At 46.3% G+C, this 22223-nt stretch overlaps 1 protein-coding gene across 2 annotated transcripts; it reads right to left on the reverse strand.

Moving 5' to 3' along the window:
• dek (DEK proto-oncogene) lies at positions 1 to 12939 on the reverse strand. Of its 2 annotated transcripts, XM_084459296.1 has the most exons (13): positions 12897 to 12939; positions 12042 to 12228; positions 11450 to 11548; positions 11258 to 11367; positions 9151 to 9245; positions 8578 to 8698; positions 8005 to 8295; positions 7718 to 7906; positions 7467 to 7569; positions 7223 to 7368; positions 7063 to 7131; positions 4720 to 4765; positions 1 to 4128 (listed from the first exon to the last, which is right to left on the reverse strand). In XM_084459296.1, exons 2-12 carry the CDS (start codon positions 12193 to 12195, stop codon positions 4754 to 4756), a joined length of 1389 nt encoding a protein of 462 aa, XP_084315422.1. In that variant the 5' UTR covers positions 12196 to 12228; positions 12897 to 12939; the 3' UTR covers positions 1 to 4128; positions 4720 to 4753. The 2 variants fall into 2 exon arrangements, with proteins under 2 accessions (XP_084315422.1, XP_084315421.1); XM_084459295.1 differs by lacking the exon at positions 1 to 4128 and having other exon boundaries at positions 4388 to 4765.
• Between the last annotated feature and the right edge of the window lie 9284 nt (positions 12940 to 22223).

Genomic DNA, 22223 nt, shown 5'->3' on the forward strand with positions numbered 1-22223 from the left:
TCATGACAATTCAATGGTAGTGACTGTAAAAAAAGAACATTGACCAAACGGTTGCAAGTAAAGACAATAAAAAATTCTAAACATTATGTTCTGCTTAGTCAATGAGAACCCCTGCCAGACCCAGACATGTTTGAAGCCGTGCAGCTGCTTGCTTCTACATGTGACCTGTGTGTCCATCCGTCTGTCTGTGCGTCTGTCCGTCCTTAGCATGCGATTAAGACCAAACCGGAGTAACCAATACCGTACAGCAGCAGAGGGCAGTAAACTGCTCATAAACCTGCACCACTTACATCACCACCTGACTGCGAAGGTTTTTTATGCCAAAAATAGAGGACTTTTAGATCGCTAACATTATAGTATAAGTCAATGGAAGTTAGACAGCAGACAATTTTATGATGAAATAAAAAAAAATGTCGGTTCATTGAGTGTGGCAGATCATAATTCACTATTCACCATCACCAAAACTTTATGATGGGGGCTGCAGTGACGGACAGCCCGATACCCTCATTATCGGTAACTTCATCGTTAGATTTGTAGAAATCCCAGGCGCTATCACTTTCTGTCTTCCTGGCGCTAGAGTTGAAGATTTAATCGAACTGACACCGGTGCTCACCAACCTGCATCCATCCGCGGATCTAAACAAAAACCACCATGGAGAACCAATATTGTTATGAATTAAAGAAAAAATGCAGACAAGCCGAGTGTAAATGGAGAAAAACTAAGCTGCATTCCACTACAATATTTTTTAAGAAAATCTTGCTAGTTTTAATCTAGAAATCAGATCTGATAGACGGGCCCATTTCACAAATCTGATTTCGCAGAATCATAACAATCCGAGAGTGCTTTTTACAACTACTGATTCTCTCATAAATCCTGGCCCCAAAAGCCACTCCCTAATCTCCTCATCTTCAAAATGCAAAGAGTTTGCAGTTTTCTCCAGAGACAAGATAACAAATATCAGACTGAATCTAGATTGTACCATCCTAAATGTGTGTGAGCCACAGCCTTCAGCTACTCTTTCTGTATCTAAAACTGTTGTCACTTTGTTGCTACTGATAAAGAAACACTCAGGAAAGAAGTCATGCAACTAAAGCCCTCCACTTGCGCACGTGACCCTATCCCTACACCTTTTTTTTTTTTAACGGTTTTCACCTGTTTAAAGGAGGAAGTGCTGCTGTAGCAATTACGAACAACTCCCTGACCACTGGTGAATTTTAGCACTAAAAACTGCTATTGTGAAGCCCCTCCTCAAAAAAAGCAGTCTAGATCCCACAGTGCTGAATAATTTCAAGCCTATCTGAAATCTTTCTTTTTTAAGTAAAACTCTAGAGAAACTGGTTTACAAACAATTAAATGAATATCTTAATTTTAACTGTATCTTTGATAAATTCCAATCTGGCTTTCGGCCTCACCACAGCACTGAGACTGCATTAGTCAAAGTGGTCAACGACCTAAGGTTAAACACAGACAACAAAAAACTGTCTATCCTTGCACTGCTTGACTTGAGTGCTGCCTTTGATACCGTTGATCATGACATTCTTATTGAAAGACTTGAGAATTACATTGGGCTCTCTGGTTCAATGTTAGACTGGTTTAAGAGTTATATTTTGGGTCGAGACTATGTTGTCTCTCTTGATGAGCACCTCTCGGCCAAAACCAGCATATCTTGTGGGGTTCCCCAAGGCTCGATCCTGGGACCAGTATTGTTTAGTCTATATATGCTGCCGCTGGGAAATATCATCAGAGAACATGGAGTAAATTTCCACAGCTATGCTGACGACACACAGCTCTATATTTCACCATCACCCCATGACACTAGCCCGATAGATAAACTGGTTGTCTGCATTGACCATCTCAACCAGTGGATGTCACATAATTTCCTCCAATTAAACAAAGCCAACACTGAGGTTTTAATTATTGGTGCTAAGGCCCAGAGAGAGACACTGTGCACTAACCTAAAGTCCCTGGCCTTTACAACAAGCCCTTAGCAAAAAATCTTGGCGTGCTTTTAGATCCTGATTTGAATTTTAACTCTCACATCAACAGTATTACTAAAACCGCCTTCTACCACCTTAGAAATATTGCAAAGGTGTGACCATTTCTCTCCCAGGCAGACACAGAGAAACTCATGCATGCTTTTATTTCCAGTAGACTTGACTATTGTAATGCCCTCTTCTCTGGCCTTCCTAATACATCTGTCAACAGACTTAAGATCATTCAGAATGTTGCTGCGTGTCTTTTAACGAAGACAAGGAAGAGAGAGCACATCTCCCCTGTCCTGAGGTCCTTACACTGGCTACCTGGACAATTCAGAATATAATTTAAAATTGTATTGCTGGTGTTTAAATCACTGAATGGCCTAGCACCTGAATATCTTTCAGACATGCTAGTGTCATATAATCCCCCCAGACCCCTCAGATCCTCAAGCACTGGCCTCCTGGTTGTCCCTCAGGTGATGACAAAGAAGTACGGGGAGGCGGCATTTAGTGTCCATGGCCCTCGCCTCTGGACCAGCCTGCCAGAGGGTCTGAGGGCACCACAGACTGTACGGACTTTTAAAAGTAAACTGAAGACGTAACTTTTTAGCCTTGCATTCTCGTAAACCCTGTTCCCTTCATATTTTATACGAACTTTTCTTTTTTTTGTAGTATTGTTGTAGTATTGTGTTCATTTTTATATTGTACAGTAGGACCCCACTCATCCGAACTTCAGAGATCCGAACCTCCCGGTCTACCGGACAGGCTTTTTTTTTAGCCTGCTATCTGGTTACTGGTGGGATTTTCATTACAGTACTGTAGGCCTACTTGCATTTAAATCTGTCATAATAAACACGTACTGTATCCTACTGTGAATAAAAACAGAACTGTATGTAGACCTACATGTTGCCTGTAGGCTGTAGCCTACTGTCACGTTTAATTTCTTTGTTACTTTAATGTCGAGCGCAAAACGCAAACGAGTCTGCTGCTTGAGAGCTGCATTCCTTGGTAGCCAGAAAGCGCGTCAGCAACCTGAAGCAGAGGAGTAACGAGTCATTTTTCGTTCCCAGTTAATGGACCTCAGGAACACAGACGTGTTGTAAGCATGTAGATTAGCCTACTAGACCTACTGTATTTGTTAAATAATAGCCTACAGCCTAGGCCACGTTAGCCTACATCGGTTGTTTTAGAGACTTTCTTTTAGGCTACAATAGCCTAAGACACGACAACTTGTCTGTCATTTCATTTATTTATTTATTTATTATCATTTGCTCTGATTGTTCTAATGTTGGTTTGTTTTTAGGCTATACCATTTTGTTCTGCGAATACAGTTGCCTATCGATGCAGCGTACGCCTCATTTGAGAATAAAGTACTGTATTTGATCAAAGCATGCACTCAAGTGGAAATTCATTTATTTTATTAAAGGCTACTGTAGGTCTATTATAGGCTAGGCTGTATGAGTTTAGTTGGCTATTTGATTGCAATTTTGATGCATTTTCACAAGTAATTAAGGGTATTTATCGGTCTATTATGAGTCTATATGAAACAAGTATACCACTTATTGAATTTTAGTGCATTTTAACATAAGTTTCAGTCATCCGGACATTTCAGAGATACGAACGACCTTCGGTCCCGTTGGGTTCGGATAAGTGGGGTCCTACTGTACCTTGTTTATTTATTTATTTATTCTATTGTCAAAGCACTTTGAATTGCTCTTGTGTACGAAAGGTGCTATATAAATAAAAGTTGATTTGATAATGGGAAACTCTGTAGCTACACAAGTAATGTAACCCCAGTGTTAGTAACAATGTTGCTGTGTGTTGTGGACAGAGTTCTAAATGGCGTTAGCATGCAAGTTAACTCACTATCTAGCAGCTAATCCAGTACAAATCGGTGTATAAAAATCACACCCAGGTGGTGAAGTAAGTGGCGCAGCTCTGCTGGTGTCCAAGTCTCATGCTATGAACGAACAGACGGCCACACGTCACATATAGAAGCGGCTACAACACTTAAATTCACCAGAATCCAGGAAATTAAAGGTTTGATGTTGAAAGGTTCCCTGGAAGAGGACCCCCAGACCCCTTCATGAGCCCCACCCTGGGAACGCACCACCAGGTCTTCTACAGGAAACACTGCTAGGGGTGAGATTAACTAAAAATGGAAATTCATCAAAAATACTATAATTAATCAAAAACATTATGTACACATTTACATATAAAAACATGAAATCATACTGACGACAATAAATACTTGTCAAAACCATAACGAAGAACTTGCCATTTTGACCTGCAAAACGTTCAAGAATCTCATTGTCATTTCAATTCCGCTGACAGGACAGGACAGGACAGCTCAGTGGCTTCTGCTAGCTCATCTCCATCTCACTCAGAGGATGAGCACTCTTAAAGGGAATTGTGTTTGTTGCTACAAGGCTGCCCTAAGCGCATGCATATCTCTGGCCAAGAGATATTGAGTGGTAATTACTTAAAATTAATGGATTACTTCAATGTAAAGACCAATACACTAAACCTGTTAATTCTCATCTTTAATCAAACAAAATGTTTTAATTGAAAACTCAATGAGACAAGTCAGATAGGCATGAATGAACATTTATATTGAATGAAAACGAACAAAAAAACATTTTGATGTAAGCATAAAATAGGTAAATAAATGGACTGGGTGCATTGGAGCAGTTATAGCATACATTCTCAATTTTCCATTTTCAGCATTTTTACATTCACTCACAGTTTGTTGACAACTGCCCACTGTCCAATATTCTTTAGGAGATCAACTGTAAACAACCGAAAACCGGAAAGAAGACAAACAGTTTGGTCACATCAGACAGACATCAGAATATGTATTTTCCTATATCATATAATATACAATAACACTAGATACAACTGCTTATAAGGTAGTTTTTAACTTACTTGAAGCAAATTTTAAGGTTTGCAAATATTTAAGACTACTGCACTACAGCTCAAATGAGTCTAAGTTGGCTCCCTGGCTCGTTGCTAGCTATGGGCACACTCGAAAAACTCAAAACAGTATGATATACGTGGATTTCAAGTTCAGGAATTACATGCTTTATGCTTACCAAGCTCTGAAGTTGTCCTGTAAACACCATAGGCCCTTTCGCCTCTGCATTTCGAAACAACTTGAACTTGTAAACAGTACCAATTTCACCGAACATACAACAGCCATCCCTTCACGCTGTAAACCTCGGCGAAATTCTGAAATTTCGCGGAGGTTTACAGCGTGAAGGGATGGCTGTTGTATGTTCGGTGAAATTGGTACTGTTTACAAGTTCAAGTTGTTTCGAAATGCAGAGGCGAAAGGGCCTATGGTGTTTACAGGACAACTTCAGAGCTTGGTAAGCATAAAGCATGTAATTCCTGAACTTGAAATCCACGTACATCATACTTTTTTGAGTTTTTCAAGTGTGCCCATAGCTAGCAACGAGCCAGGGTGCGCACGCTGACGTTATTGACACACTACTCTGTACTGCACAAAACAGAAATATTTTAACCTGTACTAGTCAGATACATGCCAGGGAAGCCAGGAATAGGGCTAAACATGAAATTCAGTGTCCTTATCCTTTAAGGATGTTTCGTTACATTTTAAATATGCTTTTTATCTATTTAAAACTTCTTCTTTTTTTTTACTATTAGCTATAGGGAGGGAAAGTAATCTCATCGCCCCCTAGTGGTAGCGTTACTAATGCAGAGAGAATGAATGGGATTTCTCATAGACATGTCTTTTAAAAAATTATATCTTGGTCGACACCGAAAAGTTAGTAGAATGCCTTAAACGACAAATACTTGGAGACAAACTTTATTGATTCTGGTGATCATAGTTGATTTTCAATCACAATTCGAATTATGAAAATATTTTTCTTAAATTCCATTGACTGACTGGAGGAATGGAGCAATTTCGAAAAATTGAAAGAAGGCAAAATACTGTTTGAAATTCTCACAGTTGGTAGATTATTAATGTAAAAACACTCAGTTTTGTTTTGATAACTTCGCCGAAATGGTTTCGTAGTAAATATTAGAAAATCCGGTCTAGGGGAGTTTACATTGAAACTCCTCTCCGATAGGAACAAATCTGCTAGGGGCGCATGTTTTCACTTTCCCTCCCTATATTGAATTAATTGAGAAGGATCCTGGATCCCACTTCTTTTTTTTTTTAATTAGCCATTTGCTATATTGAATTAATTGTCAAGGATGTGGAACACAGCCACCCAGCAACTGACGAAAAGGAGTAGGCTACATAATTTGAACTTGATTGAAGACAAAAAGAAAAGGTCGATTAACAAAAGGCCCCAAAATATAGCCTACTCTTGGGTGTGAGGAAGACCTTAGAAATTCTCCTCAGCAAAATACAATCATTCAGAGGAAATAACTAGTGAATGAAATATGTTATGTACTGTTGGACAAGTGACTTGGAGAGTGTCGCTGTCAGAACTGCGTAGTCTGAATACAAGGGTTCCACAAGGGTCTGTCCTGGGTCCTCTCCTTTTTTCCCCTCCACACTACATCCCTGGACTCTGTCATTCGCTCACATGGCTTCTCCTATCACTGCTATGCCGATGACACAATCGGTCCAGTCATTTCCCCCTTCTGACACACAAGTGTCTTTTCCTTTTTAAATGCAATTATTGTTAGTTGCTTTGGATAAAAGCGTCAGCTAAATTCCTAATGTAATGTCATGTAGGCCTAACAGGTGACAGAGGGCAGGTGTGTGCAGGTAGTAGAGACGCCTGAGACAGATAGATGACAGGTCGGCCTGATCCAGTTTTCATTACTCTCTGCTTTGTTGCCTATGTTGAATTTGAAGATCCATATTTATTTTTTTAGGTATTTAATTTATTTGACAGTGGCTTTTTTTGATTTATTTTCTTTGCCCTTTTCTTGATCCAAACGATCCTTATTATATCGGCCTTTAAAAATCCACTATCCACGATCAGTCGATCACACTGTATGTTCCCTAAAAAAAGGAAACTTGTAGTCGAGAGCTAACAGTTAAAGCCCGAGTATGGAGGATATCTAATGAACGTGTCATCATGTCGGAGGAGGGCAGGTAACTCACCATTTTTACTGTCTGCTTGATTACGTCTTTTCTACTGGTCAGATCATACTCTGGGTATGTATCGTATACCTAGGATAATAAAAAGGTTACTGAGATATAGTCAGCCATCCCTTAATAAGACAAGCCTCTCATGTCCATATCTAATTACATTCACACAGACCTTCTGGCAGATCTGCTTCATGGTCATCTCCTCCAGGTTGGCATCTTTCAACATGCACTTCAAAGTCTCCTTCAACTGCTCGTCCGATGGAGGCCTCTTGATCATCTTGATCAATGGCACATCGTCATCCGAGCTGTCGTCGTCTCCTGTTTGAGCAAGCAGGGGGCAAGTATGACTGGATGGAAACCGACAAAACAAGGGGATTTCAAGTCTGGAAAATCTGATGGGCTATTCTTATTCTTACTCTTTGAGGGTTTTTTCTGTCTGTTACTGCTGCTGTCGGCTTTCTTGGTCTTTGCAGCTGATTTGGTTGGTGCCACTCTCTTAGTTGCTTGTTTCTTTTTTGGCTGTGAGCAAAGGAAAAAAATTAGCTAACTCAATTTTACATTGTTCAACTTCCTAGCCAGTTCCAAGGGGGGGTTGAGATAGTAAACAGTGAATTCTTGTTAACATGAAGCTCTTGAAATCTAACATGTTACTCTAAAGAAGTCTCACCTTCTGAACTTCAATCTCGCTGTCTTTCTCATCCTCGTCATCTTTGTCAGAATCGGACCCTGACTCAGAATCAGAGATCTCCTCTTTCATCTTTTTCAGAGGAGCCGTCTTCTTCATTGTTCGCTGCTTAACAGGTGTAGATTTCTGGGCTGTGGTCTTCCCTTTGGCTGTTGGCTTTGACTTGGGCCCCTGATTGGAATGAAGGAAGAGTCCAAGTTAAACTTGAATAGTTCTTTAGCCCTGTGGCTGTTCATGAATCTTACCAGCGAGCCCTTCAGTCTGCCCACCTCTTCCTCGTCATCTGAATTGTCAGTATCTTCGTCAGACGTCTCCTCTTTCTTTTTGGCTGCTTTCCCGCCTTTTTTCTCAGCCTCTAACCCCTCACACTCAACCCCTGGCTTGTCCTCTTCCTCATCATCGTCACTGCTGGAGTCGGTGACAATGGCTTTGGACTTGCTCTCTGCTTTAGCCTTCCTGGGACTACTGGATGCACTCTTTGCTTTAGCCTTGGTTTTGCCCTTGGAGTCTTTGGTTGAGATCCTCTTCTTTGATTTCTTCTTCTTCCTTGACATCACAGGCTATTGATTGAATACACACAAACACACACACTTACTTACACACAAAATTTTGGTTTTCCATTGATCTCAGGGGAGTACTGTTTAACTAACTCAATGTAAGGAAGCCATTGACTTAGAAAGCACTGGGATTTGGGACTAAGTCAATAAAAGCCAAGCCTGATGTGAAGACATCTGCTCTGAACGCAGCAGCCTAGTTGTGTTTTATACATCTCACACAATATGGTGCATTTGAAACGGCAATGAAAGACAACTAGTAAAAACACAGTCAAAGCTAAAACTCACCTTTCCTGTGATTTTGGGGGCCATGAGGAAAGTCAGGATTCGTTCAACGAGGACTGACTGGACTCCCCCACTCTCCAGGTCCAGCACCTTGCAGATGGTCCTCAACTTTGCGTTTGTTAACCTGAAACAGTGCATATAAAGAGGGTAAAATCACAACACCCTGTTCCCTCTTCTCTTACCAGTCCCTGATCATTTCATCAATATCATAAGTAGGGCTGGGTTTAAAAAAAATCGATTCATCGATTCATGAATCCCAAAATCTATCTTTTATTTAATGAATGAATGAATAAATGAAGGAATGAATAGTTCATTAATTCATAAAATTATTCATTCATTCATTTTTGGAAATCAGTATCGATACCCAGCCCTAGTATTGATGTGTTGCATAACTTGGCAGTCATGTAATTAAGGTTACAGTTAAAAAAAAACAGGTTTTAGTAACACTAACCGAATCGATATTGAATCGAATCAAATCGTGATAAATCGATTCTGAACCTTGTGAATCGGAATCGAATCGATTCTTGACATTCGAGTCGATACCCAGCCCTACATGAGAGTCCTGTTCCCACTTACTTCAGCAGCATCTTCTGCTTTTTGATGTAGAGATCACTGTCAACCTCAAAAGGGAAGCCATTGAAGAGCCGCATGTTCTTCCTCATTGTTGCCACCTGAAGCGACAACCATTCACAAAGATCTGACAGGTCCAGCATAAGGATATCCCTATCCAGGATCATTCACAATGACCTGATAGGTCCAGCATAAGATATCCCTATCCAAGATCAACATAAGACTGTCACATCCCTACAGAGAAAGTCATTAGATTGAGAACGAGATATGCAGATAAAACAACTTTTGTGGTAGTACATGATAGTGATGTGCAGGGATATTTCCTCCATTCAAATTTGCATGATTTTATTTCCGCCCACTAGATGGGGCACTTGCGCAGCGTATCAGATATAAACAAGTGGGCGTTTTCACTCCATACGTGTCGTTCAGGGGGTGGGGCTCAGCGCCGGGCCGGCTTCGCTCATAATAAAAAGAAATTCTGCATTTGCTCCACAGGCACGACACCGTTGGCTATATTTTCTGTACAGATAGTTATGACTCCCCTGTACCTATTTATTGTATATATTGGATTTTTGTTTTACAAAAAGTGCAGTAAATCGAACAGAGCACTTTTAATGATAGGTTTGTGGTGTCATTGGTGACCCAATGCCATCAATGACACCACAAACTTATCAGAAAGTGAATATTATTTTGTACTCATTGTCACCAAACTGCATGATCATTTGAAGACATCTTGCCTACACCACTGACTGCTAGCCGTCTAGCATGTAGAAACAGCTTGTCGTTAGCCAGCTAGCATCCAGTTTTTGCCGCACATGTTTGGTCATGCAGTAGTTTGTTAACAGTGACAGCAAAACATGTCATCAATGAGGACACAAATGCATCAGAAAGATTGCAAAATCCCCCAAAAAGCCATCTCGGCGAATGTCAGAAGGAACGAAAGACACTTTTTTAGAGTGATTAGATTAGAGTCTATGGCCCAGTCCCAATGTCCACCCTTGCAGACTCACAGACTTAAGGGCGCGCTCCCGCGAAGTCCGCGAGGGCTTAGGGGTGTCCCAATGTCAAATCAGCAAGTGCATGAGGGCTCTCTGGCAGACATTTTGAGCCCTTTATGCCCCCTTACCGTAAGTCTGCACTTCTGCAGACTTTGCCTGAGGGAATTACCCACAGTTCATATCGTTGTGATGTGAAACACGGGGTTACCTGAAGAACAGCCAATAAACAAGCACGGACAGATCAACCAACCCTAATGTTCACGTTACAAAACAAAATGTTTTCATGTTTTCAGCTGGACTTGCTTATCTGCACAAGTAGCCTTATAATTATTTTTTTTCATTATTTTTAAGTATGGGTTATTAAACCCATGGGTTTGTATAATGTGATTTGTTTAAAAATATGTAGGCTATGGTTATAAATTACATTGATTTCTGTTGCTCTAAATCAATTAATAATTTCCCAGTTAAAAGCAGTAGCCTATGACATTAATCACCCATTTCGGTGCAGTGTTCTTTGAGATTTCCAACATGAATATGGAAAGAGTTGTGAGGTGCAGAAATGTGTATACATAATATTATCATTCTTAAGTAAATACTTTTGGATTCATCACAAACAAGAATCACAGGCAGTAATGTAGTTGGCATATGACCACAAAATGAAATGATTTCAACAAGTTGAACAGACATGTTTTGAGGGTAACACAGAGTTAGGATAATGTAAAGGGGATTTGACTCAGCCCAAAATTAATTTACATGAAGGCCTACAAGAAAAACATGTAAAATTGAAAAATTGATCAAAAAGCCCCACACCCACAATAGTAAGAAATATGTTTTCATGTCAACGTAATGTGATGTCACAAGTGCTGTCCCATTCCCTTTTATACCAATTTGAGCCCTTGCAGCCTCTCACACTCAATCACTTTACCAGGTGACGTCAATAAGTCTGTGAGGGCTCAGGGCTTGAGGGTTTAGGGGGGACATTGGGACTCGGCCTGAGTGGCCAATGTCCCCTTGGGGGGTCAAGAAGGTCAACCCACAACAAGCTGATCCACAGACAAGTTTTGCCACCTTGCATCAATTTCCCCTTATGAAAACCCCTGATGTGGGGCACTTACCGCTCCTGGACGATCAAAGAGAATTTTGTGGAGAGGTTTCAGATCCGGAGCTTTCATCCTTCCAATATGGTGATTGGATCTTGCAATGTCTCCTAATTTATCTCCTCCACCTAAATGTGAGAGTAAGAGAGTGCTGCAAATCAAGGTAGCCTACCTCGAAGACAGAGACACAGTGGGCAAGTACTATTTTACCGTCTTCAATCTTCAGCTTCTCCTTTGGTTTTGCGATTTGGAAATCCAATCTCTGCACAGTCTTCTTATCCCGCTTTCCCTCAATAATTTCTGTGACATCTGAAGGGAGGAAAGCCATAGATTACTGACATTATGATCTTCTCATTGTGGATGGCTCACATTTGGGGGAATTGATATATACAAGATATTATGTGAAGCGATGAGGTAACTCTGTGGAGTGTGGACTACAAATGCTCATTAAGTGTAGTGAGCAATAATGTCTGGTCGGTAGGCATCAGAATCATATTTATCTTGTCAAGTAGATCTACACATATGATGAATTTGCAATGGTCTGGTGGTGCATGACAATAAACAGTACAAGAACAAGACAGGACAACGCAAAATACAATAACAAAGTGTCAAATACAATACAATCTACATAAATGTAGGCATGCAGTCATACTCTTCATACTACTCACACTCACACATAATCGACTACAAGCAAATATCATTCCTAGCAGCAGTGACTATGACAGAAGAAATTGATTGTTGCTTCCGTAACCTTCATACTACCCTGTCCAAAAGTATCAGAAATGGTCATATCATTGCCTACCTATCGTTATTCGATTCGTGGTTTTCCTGCGACCATCCTTGGAGTCCCCCTGAACTTTCTTCTCCGTCTCCTCCTCTGAGAGCGGGCTGCCATACTCCAGTATTTCATCCTTCTCTTCACCCATGTTGGTACTCTTTACATCATATGCAGACATGCCCTGGAAGATATATAGCCAACTCTATATCACCTAGCCAGAATAGAAAATTAAAGAAATTCCAATTAGTTCTGAGTCAAACATTCATCAGAGTGATCTATGCACAGCTCGCTATGTTATTACCCAGCAGGGTTGTGATGTTATTACCCAGCAGGGTTGTGATGTTATTACCCAGCAGGGTTGTGATGTTATTACCCAGCAGGGTTGTGATGTTATTACCCAGCAGGGTTGTGATGTTATTACCCAGCAGGGTTGTGATGTTATTACCCAGCAGGGTTGTGATGCACCAGGGCAGGCAGACCACAACCTCTCATTGTTTCTATAACTTGTTATGCCATTTATTTGGCTACCAACGCACGCAAAGACACGCAGTTAGCGATCAACACAAATATTAATAGTAAGGTTGGAGCTGATACTAGCTAACAGTTACCTAGAGATTGCTAGCTAAACTATACTAGATACGTTAGCCAGTAATCAGCGCTATGAACAATGTGCGCAGGACGCAGCTAGCAGGCTAGAGGAGCACAACTAGCCTAGCTAGCACGTTAGCTCTTCAATGAGTCCAGCTGACCTTATCCATCATTCAGCAAGACTGCAAACTATATTGTGAAAACAGGTATTTATATATTATCATATATTTTAAAGAATAGTGAAATGCTTATTCAGAGATGCGCGCACACACATAACTAGCGAGACTTTACCTTGACAACGGCTTGAGAGATAAAAGTCTCTATGTTTCCAAATGGCGGTATGTGTGCGGTGGGCGGGTGCAAGCCCTGAGGGACCAATCATATTCGAGTATGGGGAGATGACGTATCACAACATCGGAAAATGGCCCAATCATGGCTCGTTATTGCTATACAGTTATAAGTATTAAATGATAAGTTAGGGCAGAGTTATATGGAAGTTTTTTGTCTCCCGACCCGATTAAATAGTCAGGAGGATGAATTAAAACGGCACCTGTCCGGTCGTTTGTGCGTGCGTCCGCTTTTTCAAGATGTACCCAAGCCCCCAGGATTCGAAATCTAAAGTGAAGGCCTATTGAACCGCGCCATCTTGGCTAGATTTGTAGTCACTTGGCTATTTCCGGTGACTTTTGACTTGCGCAGTTGTGCTTTTCTGGCCTTCCGGTGACTTTTGACTTGCGCAGTTGAGCTTCTCTGGCCGACGCGCGTCCACGAAAAAGTTCACATTTATCTGAAATGTAGACGCACGTTCCCGGCTCTCTCGGCTCTCCCCGCTTTGATTTAGCAATGAAAACCGGCTTGCATATTAACCTGTTTTTGTCAAATATATCAATTGGAGAAATTATTTTTTCATCCAGGCATCTTAGTTTTAACAGGTTAAATATAACTGAACATGTTTCGTTTGCTAGTAGATGGTATTCATTCCGTTTGCGATAACGTTATTGCAGCCAGGCTAAATTCCTCCAGGGAGCCAGTGACAGGCGAGTTGAAAAGCTTCACTCCCCGCCAGCAGGAGCTTTTGCCGCGGCTACCGCATCTCGGATAACCCGCTGAGTTCGTGGCTGCTATTTCACATTCGCCCTTGATCAATCCCAATACCGATCCATGGTAATAATGAATCAATCGTTCAGATCAGATCGGCAGTGCTGCATGCATGTTACAACATCATTGTTAGCTTTATTAACAATAACCATAGCCTACATTTATCTCTCTAACGTTAGGCTATCCATCTTACACCAGTCGGCCATTCGATAGCTGGAAGCGGTCAACGCCAACGTTGACTGAAAACACCCAAACTCAGTGTATCGTTTCATCTTCATGCTACACATCAACTCCTTTACATTGTATGTGAATAAATTCCTGTTATTCTAAAAATATCCCATTTCTGTCCATTCCTGGAAAAGGCTAATAATTGCTGTCAAATGATCACTCCAGTTTATCACCGTATCCCACTACCATTTCAACTATGCACAGGAGGTTGTCTTGTGGTCATTTTCATTAAAAAATGATTAGCCTGATCAGTTTGTTGTATGTATTAAGCCCTTTTTGAGCGGTATGCTTGTATTAATAGCTTATAGCTTGCCATACTCACCAACCTTGGGACCTCAGAAATAGGGAGCATTTCCAAACCAAATTGCGGGGGGGGGGGGGCATTAAAAGCATTACAAATTAGACATTAAAAGCATTAAAACGAAATGTGAAACAGCATGACAACATACATATTCCTTGATTATTTGTATGCTGTGTTGTCCCGTCTGAGTTTGTCCTGTTCGTGATTGGTCTCGTGTTCCCACTCGATAGGCTTGCACCTTGACGTTGGTGAGTGGGCTTTAAACCAAGACGGGCCTTTGTGTATGTGTGTATGTATGTGGTTTGTGTTTTGTGTGTCATATTCTATTATTGAAATGTAATAACAGAAACAGTGTGCCTCCTCTAATCCTCACAGCTCAAGCCATTTTTAGGAGACCAGTTCACACCTCAACCAGACCTGCTGCGGTTTAGGACCTGCTTTAAGCCCTTTTTTGTGGTGTCCGTTTTCTGTGTTCTGTGTCAAGTAAGCCAACCCACCTTCAATGCAGTGTAGCCTCCACATTTGAATGGTTACAGCAGTCTTGTCGTCTACAAGCAACAGTCTCTGGCTTTGCATGGCAATTTATGTAGTATCATCCGAGTTCTACAAATGCTGTACTTTTTTGTACTGTAAGTAACCCCTCAATTATTCAATTTTACTGGGGAGCAGTGACCATAGCCTACTTGCCAACCCTCCTGACTTCCGCGGGAGATTCATAAATTTGAACTAGGTTGTGTAGTAGATAGGCTACAATAAATTAGGACAGATGCACATTTACTGAACAGCACAGACAAAAGTCGGACATTAAAAACAATTGCTCCATACACACATATATATATATATATATATATATAATGTTTCACATTTCGTTTTAATGCTTTTAATGTCTAATTTGTAATGCTTTTAATGCCCCCCCCCCCCCCCCCCCCCCCCCGCAATTTGGTTTGGAAATGCTCCCTATTTCTGAGGTCCCAAGGTTGGTGAGTATGGCAAGCTATAAGCTATTAATACAAGCATACCGCTCAAAAAGGGCTTAATACATACAACAAACTGATCAGGCTAATCATTTTTTAATGAAAATGACCACAAGACAACCTCCTGTGCATAGTTGAAATGGTAGTGGGATACGGTGATAAACTGGAGTGATCATTTGACAGCAATTATTAGCCTTTTCCAGGAATGGACAGAAATGGGATATTTTTAGAATAACAGGAATTTATTCACATACAATGTAAAGGAGTTGATGTGTAGCATGAAGATGAAACGATACACTGAGTTTGGGTGTTTTCAGTCAACGTTGGCGTTGACCGCTTCCAGCTATCGAATGGCCGACTGGTGTAAGATGGATAGCCTAACGTTAGAGAGATAAATGTAGGCTATGGTTATGTTAATAAAGCTAACAATGATGTTGTAACATGCATGCAGCACTGCCCATCTGATCTGAACGATTGATTCATTGTTACCATGGATCGGTATTGGGATTGATCAAGGGCGAATGTGAAATAGCAGCCACGAACTCAGCGGATTATCCGAGATGCGGTAGCCGCGGCAAAAGCTCCTGCTGGCGGGGAGTGAAGCTCTTCAACTCGCCGGTCACTGGCTCCCTGGAGGAATTTAGCCTGGCTGCAGTAACGTTATCGCGAACGGAATGAATACCATCTACTAGCAAACGAAACATGTTCAGTTATATTTAACCTGTTAAAACTAAGATGCCTGGATGAAAAAATAATTTCTCCAATTGATATATTTGACAAAAACAGGTTAATATGCAAGCCGGTTTTCATTGCTAAATCAAAGCGGGGAGAGCCGAGAGAGCCGGGAACGTGCGTCTACATTTCAGATAAATGTGAACTTTTTCGTGGACGCGCGTCGGCCAGAGAAGCTCAACTGCGCAAGTCAAAAGTCACCGGAAGGCCAGAAAAGCACAACTGCGCAAGTCAAAAGTCACCGGAAATAGTCAAATGACTACAAATTTGCCAAGATGGCGCGGTTCAATAGGGCTTCATTGTTGATAGCGGCCAGTGAATGGAGTGGCTGTATCCAGTTCTATTAATACATCCATGGATGTACCACAGTCAAAACTGTTGCCAAGCCAACTCTCGCGAGACAAATACCTAACCGCAGCTTCAAAAGCAAACCCCAAACAAGCTCACGTTTTAAAATTGAAAACGGGACACAAAACCAGGGCCCTTTCTCAATATGCAAATCTTTATTTTGCGATTTGAACATTTCAAAATATGTATAATGCCATTATCGGCATACAAGATACATGTTGTGCTGTACAGTGCTAACCTGGCCAAGCTGTGGTTCTGAGGCTCTGATTCATCTGATTTCTGCTGTTTATCAATTTGTCACCCTTGCCCCTTCCAGTGCTCCCCGGGATACCAGCCACCACTGTTTCCCCTCCAAAAATCTGAGGTCGCAGTATGATCCAAGCCCATCTCGGCCGTTGTTGCCATGTCTGGAGGTCAGTTCGTCCTGCACTGTTGCAGTCCAACGAATGCACCCGCCGAGGATCCAACCATCAACGGCATGGTTGGTAGTCAGAGGGGCAGGATGGTGTTGAATGCACTGGGCTGCATTCTAGACTCACAAGGGTGGAGGTGGTGGCTGAGTCAAACCTGTCATGAGGGTTTATGAGTCATGGAAGTGATATTGAGTAGCTGGTTAACTCACCCCTCCCTAAATGGTTTAATGGCCTGTACTCTCAGTATACAGTATAGTGCTTTTACCCAAAGCGCTTAACATGCACACACATACATACACCAATGGCGGCAGCTGTCAGGTGCTAGACTGCTCATTGGGAGCAGTTTGGGGTTCAGTGTCAGAAACAGGTTGTGATAACGAAAAGGAAAAAAGGAGTTGTGAAAATTGGTCATAATTCAAGAGAGGGCAATGAAAACCGCGACTCTCCTGGGAAAATCAGGAGGGTTGGCAAGTGTTACGGCTCGCATGCCCTCGCCTCCACAACCGCCTCCCTCTCTCCCCTCTGGGCCCGCTGCGCGCTCGGGGCGTCCTACGCGCTCTACCGCACGTCGCATCGGCCCAGGCATGCAACGCTCTGGCTCTCCGGAGTTTCCCCCCACTACCGGGCGTTCCCCGTCTCCGGCCAGCTCCGCGGACTCGGCAGTCTCCTCCCACTCCGGTGACGAAGAGTCGGATCCAGACATGCCCAGCACATCGGCCCGTGCGCAACGACAAGAACGGCGCGCTCGTCTCCGACGATGACGCGGGCGCGGCTCTACTCACCGGTTTTATTCATCATCACCACACCTGTCCCTCGTTCTGCAATCACCTTCAACCCCTACAAGAACCTGGTCTACACTCCACTCATCGCCAGATCTTACCATAACATATGTGGTAAAGTATAGCCTAGCCTACGACATTACTTACCTGTATTTTTGTAGTGCTTTTTCTCGTTTCCTGCTCGTGATTACCATCACTCACCCTGCCTCTCCTCCGGACCCCCTCTGCTGAGTGTACCAGCTAGCAGAGCCCTCACCCTGCTCCACCTCCCGATCCCTCCGGCTCCCTTGAGCCAAGGACATTTATTATTATTTAGTGGCAGTTTAGTGGCTCCTATTATTTCTATCCTATTATATTTTTTGGCATCCCCTTTTGTGGCTCCCTCTTTGTGTTATCTTATTAAATCGCCCCTCCGGGCTTTACCGTCCCTTGCCTCCTCCTTTCCTGTTGCGCCTGGGTCCCTAACCAAACCATCACAGTAAGATCTGGCCAGTTTGGACCCAGCCAACATGGAGGAGAGACCTGCACCTCCCGGACTCCTCCAAGCCCTCCAACAGACCCAAGCTGAGCAACTGCAGCAGGTATCCGCCCAACAGCAAGCCCAGGACGAGCGACTGAGGGGCCTCGCTACTCTAGTCTGCACCCTGTCCGACCAGGTCACCGCGCTCAGTGCCCGCCTGGCTCCGTTCCCGAACCCCACCGCTCCACCAAACCGGGAGCCCCATCTCGCCTCCCCGGCCCCCTACGACGGGACGTTCACCCTCTGCCGGGAGTTCCTCATGCAGTGTGAGTACGTGTTTGATCTCCAGCCAAGTATTTACTCCACTGCGTCTGCTCGTATAGCCTACATCGCCAACCTCACCACGGGACGGGCTCGCCGTTGGGTCATGGCGGGTCGCGAGGGCGCAGCTGCCTACATGCAGGACTACACTGCCTTCGTGACAGAATTCAGGACCGTGTTTGCCCACGACGTCCACGGACAGGACGCGGACGCTGCTCTCTCCGCCCTCACCCAGGGTTCCAGCTCAGTAGCGGACTACGCCATGGAGTTCCGCATCCTCGCTGCCCGTTGCTCCTGGAACGAGTCTGCACTGTACAGCGCCTTTCGACGGGGCCTGGGGGACGCCATGAAGGACAGCCTGTCTGGAAGAGACAGACCAGCGACCCTGAACCAACTCGTCTTCCTCTCCATAGCCATAGACGAGCGCGACCGGGAACGCAGGCGCGAGCGGGCGCACCAACACCACAGCGCACCCAGACCGTCTCCACCTCCCTCTACCGGTCTCTCTCGGCCTGCCCCGGCCTCCCTCGCCCCGCTGGAGAGGAATCCATGCAACTGGGCCGGACCCGACTGACCCCCGCAGAGCGTGAGCACCGGAGTCTGAACGGACTGTGCATATACTGCGCTAGCCCAGCGCACGCCGTCGACTCCTGCACCTCGCAGGGCGGCAAAAAGAGTAGGCTCACTCGCCAGGGGGTACCGAGTAAGCCGGCTCATCCATCCCCAATCCCGGACCCGTGCCGCCAGGTTCACTGTCACCCTCGCCTGGCAGGGGCACACGCTCTCCGTCCCTGTCCTCATCGACTCCGGTGCCGACGAGAACTTCGTGGACGTCCAGTTCGCCCACAAAGCGGCGCTCCCTCTCTCCCCTCTGGAGAGGCCCCTCTCGGCTTTCGCCCTGGATGGCCATCCCATGGGCCCCATCACGCACCGGACCCTGCCCCTCACCCTCACAGTCTCGGGTAACCACGTGGAGAACGTCCGCCCCTTCATCATCCACTCTCCCGACGCTCGGTTCATCTTAGGGAGGCCCTGGCTGGAACTCCATACCCCTCATGTCTGCTGGAGCTCGGGGCGCATCCTCAGCTGGAGCACCACCTGCCACGCCCGCTGCCTCCAAGCTGCTCAGACCTCCACTCGGGTTGACCGGCCCCGTCCCGCTCCTCCTGACCTCTCCACGGTCCCTTTGATGTACCACGACCTCGGGGAGGCCTTCAGTAAGGAGCGCGCCCGTACCCTCCCCCCTCATCGACCCTACAACTGCGCCATCGAGCTCCACCCTGGCGCCCCTCTCCCAGCCAGTCGTCTCTACAACCTCTTCCTCCCGGAGAAAGCTGCCATGGACACCTACATCTCCGAGTGCTTGGCCGAGGGTCTCATCCGACCATCTCGATCCCAGGTGGCAGCGGGGTTCTTCTTTGTAAAGAAGAAGGGAGGAGATCTGAGGCCGTGCATCGACTACAGGCTGCTCAACAACATCACGGTGAAGAACAAATACCCACTCCCCCTCATGAGCTCCAACTTTGAACCCCTCATCAGTGCCACCATCTTCACCAAGTTGGACCTCAGAAACGCTTATCACCTGGTGCGTATCCGTGAGGGGGACGAATGGAAGACCGCCTTCAAGACCTCCCGTGGCCACTACGAGTACCTCGTCATGCCCTTCGGCCTCACCAACGCCCCCGCCGTCTTCCAGGCCCTTATGAACGACGTGCTCAGGGACATGCTGGACGTGTTTGTGGTCCTCTACCTGGACGACATCCTTGTATTCTCCAGGAGCGCTGAGGAGCACGTCCAACACGTCCGCATGGTCATCCAGCGTCTCCGGGAGAACCGCCTGTACATTAAGGCGGAGAAGTGCACCTTTCACTCCTCGTCAGTGGAGTTCCTGGGGCTCATTGTGGAGGGAGGCCTGACGCGACCCGACCCCCGCAAAATCAAGACCGTGGTCGAATGGCCTCAACCCACTACCCGGAGGCAACTCCAGAGCTTCCTTGGCTTCGCTAACTTTTACCGCCGTTTCATACGGGACTACAGCCGGGTAGCAGCTCCCCTCACCCACCTCACCTCATCCCTGCGTCCGTTCATCTGGACACCGGCTGCCAGCGCCGCCTTCTCCGCGCTCAAGGAGCGCTTCACCACCGCTCCGGTCCTTCTCCATCCTGACCCCTCCAGGCAGTTCGTGGTCGAGGTGGACGCATCGGACACAGGCATCGGTGCTGTTCTGTCCCAGCGGTCAGTGGAGGACCAGAAGTTGCATCCCTGTGCCTTCCTCTCCCGCCGGTTCACCCCAGCTGAGGTCAATTACGACATCGGGAACAGGGAGTTGTTGGCGGTGGTGGGGGCCTTGGAGGAGTGGCGCCACTGGCTTGAGGGCGCGGAACACACCACCCTCGTGTGGTCGGACCACAAGAACCTGACCTTCATCCGGGCGGCCAAGCGCCTCAACTCCCGCCAGGCGCGGTGGTCACAGTTCCTCGGGAGGTTCGATTTTACCCTCACCTTCCGGCCCGGCTCCCGCAACGCCTAGGCCGACGCACTGTCCCGCCTCCACGCGCCCGAGGCGCCCCCCGCAGAGCCTGAGACCATCCTGCCGGCCTCACGTGTCATAGGGGTGATTACCATGAACATCGAGGCAGTGGTGAGGCAGGCCCAACGCGCCCATCCCAGTCCGGCCAACGTCCCTCCTCGCCGGCTCTTCGTGCCCGACTCGGTCCGGTCCCGGGTGCTCCAGTGGGGCCATGCCAGCCGGTTTGCGTGCCATCCCGGGGTTCACCGCACCCTTTCCTTCCTGAGCCGACGGTTCTGGTGGCCCTCCATGAGGTCAGACGTCCGGGAGTTTGTTGTCACCTGTCCCGTCTGCTCCCGCAGCAAGGCGTCCCACCAGCCCCCGGCTGGCCTCCTGCGTCCTCTCCCGGTCCCCAGCCGTCCCTGGTCCCACATCGCCCTGGACTTCATCACCGGTCTTCCCCCCTCCAGGGGCAACACAGTCATCCTCACCGTGGTGGACCGGTTCTCCAAGGCGGTCCACCTGGTGGCGCTCCCCAAGCTCCCGTCCTCTGCGGAGACCGCCGAGCTCCTCGTCCAGCACGTCTACCGGCTCCACGGCCTCCCCAGGGACATTGTCTCGGACCGTGGGCCTCAATTCACCTCCCAGGTCTGGAGGGCCTTCTGCAGGGAGATAGGCACCACCATCAGCCTCTCCTCTGGCTACCACCCGCAGACCAACGGCCAGGCCGAACGGGCCAATCAGAGCCTGGAGTCCGCTCTCCGCTGTGTGTCGGCTCTCCACCCCACCTCCTGGAGCAAGGACCTGCCCTGGGTCGAATACTCCCTCAATGCCCTGACCAGCGCTGCCACTGGCAGGTCTCCGTTCGAGTCATCCCTCGGGTACCAGCCCCCGCTGTTCTCTCTCCAGGAGTCGGAGGCCTCCGTCCCCTCCGTCCAGGCCCACCTCCGCCGCTGTCGCCGTGTCTGGAGGGAGGTCCGCAGGGCCCTGCTCCGCTCCAACGAGCGCTCCTGCCGCGGGGCCAACCGCCGCCGCACTCCTGCTCCGGCGTACCGGCCCGGTCAACGAGTCTACCTCTCCACCGCTGACCTTCCGCTCCAGGTCCCCTCCAGGAAGCTGGCTCCGCGCTTCGTTGGGCCCTTCGAGATCGACCGTGTCCTGAACCCAGCTGTGGTACGCATTAAGCTCCCTGCTTCCATGCGGGTCCACCCTGTGTTCCACGTGTCCAAGGTCAGACCTGTCTCCTCGAGTCCCCTCATGCCTTCTGCCCCAGCTCCTCCGCCTCCCCAGATGGTCGACGGGCATCCCCAGTGGACGGTTCGGCGGCTGCTGAAGGTGCGCCGCCGGGGTCGGGGATTCCAATACCTCGCGGATTGGGAGGGGTACGGCCCCGAGGAGTGCAGCTGGATCTCCAGGCAGCTCATCATGGACCCGTCTCTCCTCCGGGACTTCTAC

The sequence above is a fragment of the Borostomias antarcticus genome (assembly GCF_949987555.1).
Source record: "Borostomias antarcticus genome assembly, chromosome: 27".
NCBI classification, from domain to species: domain Eukaryota; kingdom Metazoa; phylum Chordata; class Actinopteri; order Stomiiformes; family Stomiidae; genus Borostomias; species Borostomias antarcticus.